At 43.2% G+C, this 6,326-nt stretch overlaps 1 protein-coding gene across 1 annotated transcript; it reads left to right on the top strand.

Moving 5' to 3' along the window:
- The first annotated feature begins 1,679 nt into the window (after positions 1–1,679).
- Positions 1,680–5,925, top strand: LOC112555792 (lambda-crystallin homolog). The gene is made up of 6 exons (XM_025224307.1): positions 1,680–1,828; positions 3,384–3,618; positions 4,159–4,323; positions 4,641–4,835; positions 5,141–5,246; positions 5,459–5,925. The coding sequence occupies exons 1-6, from the start codon at positions 1,776–1,778 to the stop codon at positions 5,698–5,700; spliced, it is 996 nt and encodes a 331-aa protein (XP_025080092.1). The 5' UTR covers positions 1,680–1,775; the 3' UTR covers positions 5,701–5,925.
- The last annotated feature ends 401 nt before the right edge of the window (positions 5,926–6,326 follow it).

Below are 6,326 nucleotides of genomic sequence, written 5' to 3'. Positions count from 1 at the left end.
CACCCATGTATTTACCAGCTTACGAATCGAGTTTCTGTGAAACTCGCCGGTCAGCTATTATTTTTATTCTTTTAAACTCGTGACTTCCCTGTTCTTTGTCCATTCCAGGAATCATTTCTGGTGCAGCGTTCAGCTTCCATCAATACTTTGTGTGCACGTGGCATCGTGTCCGGACCCGGAAGTGATAGAAATACTTGTGTCATCGCTCCTCACTGTCGCATCGACTGCAGATCAGCCAGTCGTCAGCCAGTCATGTAATCAAAGCCAGCCAACTGGATGGAAGCAGGATGTTTGTCTTCTCTCCCAGCATCATGGGAATTGAAACGCCATACACTGATGCTGCCTAGCTTTTCAGACCTGTAATAATAGCGGTTTCTTTCAACCTGGGCTTCTTCCTGCTTTTCTTTTGTTTTTAACTACAATCATAACGGAATCAAAAGAGCTTTTTTTTTTTTTTACAGTTTCGAAAGATCAAAAAAAAAAAAAAAAAAAAAAAAAAACTACAATAGTAAATATAAGGTAAAAAGTACTATTAAAAATAATTTCAATCCCGAAAGGATGTTCTTAAGCACTTCGTAATTTATTTCACTTTCTTGTTTATATTTAATACGCAAAATGTTTTTGGATTATCAAGGAGTAAAAATACCCATACTTGAAACCATACTTAAGATACGATGTATACAATGTATTCAGTACGCGATGTACTGAAAGAAGCCGTCAGCGGGTACCGAGCTGATTACTGATTTTTAGATGAAAATACTGACTGGTGTCCTCAGCTCGTTAAATCATCACTTTTATCATCAAACTATAGCTTACTGAAGCGTTATGGCAGCTGAGAACTAAAAAATAAAACGTTTCCGAATAGGAAATAAATTTCAAGCGACGTAACTCTGAAGTGATTGCGCTTAAGGAATGCGGCAGTTCCTTCCCTTTCATGATCATTCTCTAGTTACAACAAAAGCTCAGCAGCAGCCGTTCGTTATTTCAGGTGAGGTTTCCGAATGTAATGATCGTGTTAATTGGAGATAAACAGCACCCACGGACTGCGGCTAGCTGTCACAATCTGGGGATAGTTCCCAGTCTGAGCCTGGTTCTGGCAATCTGAAAATCATTCTGAAATAAAACCTACCAGTCACATCCTATGATTATCAATAATCCAGTTTGGCCACATCTTAATTTCCATGAACCTGTAGATGAAACTGCAGAAAAGGTTCTTCTAAAAATCCTACTCTTAAAATATGTGAGAAGCCCCAAACACACGGATGAGACTGTCACAAATTAACCAGCGCCTGCATGTTTGAGTGTTGTCTAACTCATCATGTCAACATGAATACTTTCTTAGTCCTTTTCGAGATGAGATCGTCAATGGTTGCCAGAGAAGGAAATAGGGCATTAGTTTAAAAAAATCCAAATTTCAAAAAAAAAAAATAAAAAATAAAAAAAAGAAACAAGACCTGAACAAAGCTAGTCTATCAGTGAATACACTAACTAATCATGTGAAAACGAATATAATGTTTTTTTCTTGCTCTGTGTTTGTCGCTGACATGTTGAAGTAATTGTGAACGAGCTGATAACACCTTTTGTGATAACACCTTTGACTGTGCTTCTTAGTTGGAAAGGGGGTTGCACTTACCCTGACCTCAAAAGACAATTATGTCTCTCTCTCATATATGCATCTACATGCACACACGCTCTCCCTCTCTCACGCTCGCACACACACGTAGAGAGTTTGGACAGGTGCGACCATCAGAGGCAATCCACCTACCTGTCGCAAGATGGCTGCCTCCCCTTTGCAGAAAGAGCAGTTCACTATAGCTGTGGTTGGAAGGTGAGTAGAGGTTGACCTGACAATTGAACTTAACTGTAGTTGTAGACAATACTCATCAAGAGAATAGTGTCGAGGGTATAATCATTATCAAGTTACAGTCGCTTGTAGTTCATATGTATTTGCCTAAGTACATGATGTGTGTGTGTGTGAGAGAGAGAGAGATATCAGGGGTATACAAAAATGCAACAGTGTGTGCATGAGGTGACCCTGTCTGTAGTTTTAAAAGTGTTATCACAAAGTAGTGCGAGGTCAGCTGTGTACGTTATACGACTAGAAATAATATTACTCCAGGTTAATGCATTCTAGTCATCTCGGAGTTTACTGCTCAAATATTTCATTGATGAGGCTTTTTCATCTTTAGCTAAGCAAGCAAGCTCTCTCTAGTGGCCTTGTAAATGTGATATTTGCTACCGGAGCTTATATTGTCGGGTAGAAACTTAGTTCAAAGAATTCTGCTCATTATTCGTTCACCTCCGCTCAGTGGACGGACTGGACTGTCGTTACATACAAGGGAAGTAAATCATTGACAAGGACTGTTGGGGATCAGAGGGAGTAATTCCCCATTAGTCTGTTGATTTTGAAAACCATGTTTGACACCGTCTACTTCAGGGGTGGGAAACCTTTTTTCCTCCAGTGGTCGATCATTTTGACATTTATAACATCACTCGGGGGCCATACAAAATTATCTATTTAAAAACAAGCCTCTCTGTTTCATCAACTGTAGTTTCATCACAGTGTTTAGCGCTCTTGCAACGTATACAACCCCAGCCTGCCTGCAGTCATCTGTCACCACAATCCGTTCTAAATAGGCTGGCGACAACTATGCTCTACTACTGTAAAATGCATAATGAAACAACTGTTTGGAGTCAGGGAAATATTTGTTTATCATTAAAAAGTTCCTCAGAGTTATTATTAACAAAATTATTAACAAAACCGATTCCCTCATGTATAATTTTTTGTTTGTGGTTGTTCAGTAAAAGTACATTTGTAATAATAATGATGATGACATATACCTCCTCCTGATTCATGTTACACACAGACATGCTTGTACACTCACTAATAAACTCATAAACCCAAACGAATTTTTGCCAGCCATCGTTTTCATTTGCTCATTCTTTGGAAATCCACGAAAGGATAATGTGAGACATTTGTAACCTGAACTGTACACTAAGGTACACAGCAATGTAGATAATGTTTGTAACGTATGAGCAGACATGGTCGACGAACGCTACGTGTATCAAACAGTCGACATCAGACCTCGGGTTAAGGGTCACATGCATGCATAATTCTCCAAACTCGTCCACACAAGCAGCGGGCAACCGACGGGAGGCATACGTGTCTGTCCCGTAATGTCTCCTGTCTATCCTATCACCTACAAGAGCGCAACACCCAAGAAGAAACACTACCTGGCACTTTAATTGTTTATCTTCATTTTTCAGAGATAATACATTTTTTAAAAACAAAAATCAAGGAGGAGGAAGTTTCCTAAGTTTTCTCTGCCTTTTGTGTTTCTTCCCCTTCCCACACGTGCGCCATTTTTTTTTCTTTGATCCAGTGGGCTGGTAGGTCGCAGCTACGCCATGTTGTTCGCCAGCGCCGGATATGACGTCAGAGTGTATGACGCCAGCAAAGAGCAGCTGCAGAGGGCGGTAGCGGATATGGAGCAGCAGTTGTCGGCCCTGGCGGCGGACGGCCTACAGCGAGGCTGCCTGACAGTTCAGCAGACGATGGCTCACGTGACCGCCACCGACAGCCTGGAGGACTGCGTGACCGGGGCCCGCTACATCCAGGTGATGCATGTCACGTGCCCAGGTAGCTGAGTCCAACGACAGGTAGTGGAGGTTAGGGAAGCCAGGTGCAGCGCGAAACTAAGAGTTCAAATCTCGTCTCGGGACACTCTCATCGTTTTTTTTTTCCCGGGTACTCAGGTTTATTCCCTTCTCTCTCCCTGTTCTCTGCGAAATCACCTCAAGGTGGAAGCACTTTCCTACTAAATAAACCAACCATAATAATTGGTGGAGGTTACCTGCTGGCGTCTCAAGTGGTCCATTGCAGTGGCCAGTAGAAATGTCTGATACAATATTTTCAGTTGATATTGGCAAACGGAACTTGCAATGATGGACCTGACATAGTTCGGTGGACGTGGCCTATAGCTACAGATGAAACCTTTTTGTTTTTAGTGTTAACTATTCATCTCTTTCTTATTCTCCGTCTATCTTCCTTTCTCTCTCTTTTACTCATTTTCTATTTTAGCCTGTATGTCACGTTCTCTGTCTCGCTGACAAAAAGGCTTTAATAAGCGACCAAACAAGCCTGCCTCTCGTTTCCAGGAATGCGTGCCAGAAGATAAAGATCTCAAACGAGGTGTATGGCAGAAGATTGATGATATGATGGAGTCAAGCGATGTGGTGATGGCGAGCTCAACGTCCGGAATCGTGCCGTCGCTGTTATCCGATCACTTACGTCACAGACACCGGTTCCTGGTGGCTCATCCGGTGAGGATGCTGGTGTCTGCAGGGCTGCATGCTATCATTAAGATGAAGCACCGCCTTGTAATATTCACACATTCCGTGCACATCACACGCAAATAATGTATTTTGTGGATCTTGTAATTTTGCGATTGCAGTTATTTAAATTCTGTATCAATGGCTGTATTTCTTAACTGATTGTTTCAATCCTCTATTTCATCACCGTCATTATTTTTACTCGGCATTCCACGACAGCCATTATTTTAATTCGATAACGACTAGAATGCTGGACCCGAAACTGTTTATATGATTTAGAAGATCTCTCTCTCTCTCTGTTGCTGAAGGCCAATCCTCCGATGCTCAACCCTATGGTGGAGCTGGTGCCTGCCCCGTGGACTGATCCCAGCGCCGTGGCTGAGGCTCGAACCCTGATGGAACAGGTGGGACAGGTGCCCATTGTGTTGAAGAGAGAGATCGAGGGTTTCGTTCAGGCCAGAATACAAGCTGCCATTTTCCATGTTGCCTGGCAACTGATCGCGGTGAGCAGAGTGTGTGAGTATTGATGGGTGTCTGTGTGCATGCGTATGTGTATACTAGTGTATTCGCGTGTTCGCTTATTTATTTGTGTGCCTGCTTGATATAATCAAAATGACAGTTTTCATAATTTTATTTTTATTCCTCCTCCTCCTCCTCCTCCTCCTCCTCCTCGTCCTCTTCCTCATCATCATCGTCGTCGTCCCTCATCATCGTTGTCGGTCAGGTAGTTACACTTAATCGAGTGCACTCGAAACACTTTGACGATTCAAGCGGTTTAACAGGAAGTGCGTGGTGCGCATGTCTGTAGGAGGACTACGTCGATCCCCTGGATGTAGAGACAGCGATGCACGAAGGTGTAGGTGCGTGGTACGCCTTCATGGGACCCTTCAGCGCCGAGCACATCAACGCCAATGGCGAGTCTTTTTCTGTCTTCCCTTTTGCTCTCTTTCTTTGTCTTTTATTCCTCCCTCCAACCACTTCGTTCTCCACCTCTCTTTCTATGTTAGCTGATCATTAAAAATATTTTCTTTGTTATTTCCTGTTTCAACACACGCATACAAGTGAGATTGTCACTGATTTATTTGAAAGAAATGTCACACCCCAGTGAATTCTGTCTCGGGTGCAGGGTGGCTGGACCTGTGCAGCAAGTACGCTCAGGTGGTGCACCGGGTGCAGCAGACGTTTTCTCCTCCGCAACCCATGCAGGGCCCCGCCGCTACCCGCCTGGCACGAGAGCTGGAGCGCTGGACACCACGTGACCGACTGGCTGAGCGCTGTGCATGGCGGGACAGATGCATGGCGGCGCTGCTGCGCCTGAGACAGACGCTGGACAGAGAGGAGCAGGAAGCGGAACAGCCCGTCTCGTGAAGTGCTGCTGACAGTCGGAACTGTTTCAGTTTGTCAGAAGTCTCCCCCCAATCATTATGATTCTCCAAATAATAATCAAAATAAAATCATCGTCGTCATAAAGACTGACATTAAACAGTGACACTAGTCTGTATGTCGCCATGACTACATTGAGTGTAAACCAGAGGTGATGTCATCTGAAACAGAATAAAGTTTTGGTAGCCTACTGATGGACATTTCTTTGCAGAAAATCAACAGATGGCAGTGTTTTTAATTCTTCATTAACTATGTGTCCTTATGTTGCTTGGGAAACCACTTTCTTGTTTTTCACTGACTTTCCCGACAGACCTTCTCTGCGCATGCGCAAACACCCAAACACAGTCACCAGCTGAACAAACCTTCGATCGTCCTGTCTGCTCAGTAATTCTGTCCAAACAAGAAGCATTCATCCAAAACTTTACCCTCAGCCTCATCCAAACTTTCAAAGCTATTAAAACCCTAGATGTCGAGCTGTCACGTGAAAGCGCGCAAAAGTAAAATGTCGCGATTATCACAAGTAGCTGTGTGTGTAAATGAAAATATCTGTTTATATCTATTTAACAAACTATAACTATTTAGCTAGCTATAACTAGAACCCAGAGCAATGG

The sequence above is a fragment of the Pomacea canaliculata genome, linkage group LG14, assembly GCF_003073045.1.
Source record: "Pomacea canaliculata isolate SZHN2017 linkage group LG14, ASM307304v1, whole genome shotgun sequence".
NCBI classification, from domain to species: domain Eukaryota; kingdom Metazoa; phylum Mollusca; class Gastropoda; order Architaenioglossa; family Ampullariidae; genus Pomacea; species Pomacea canaliculata.
Note: the sequence above shows the minus strand (reverse complement) of the source record. Positions and strands in the feature narration are given on the sequence as shown.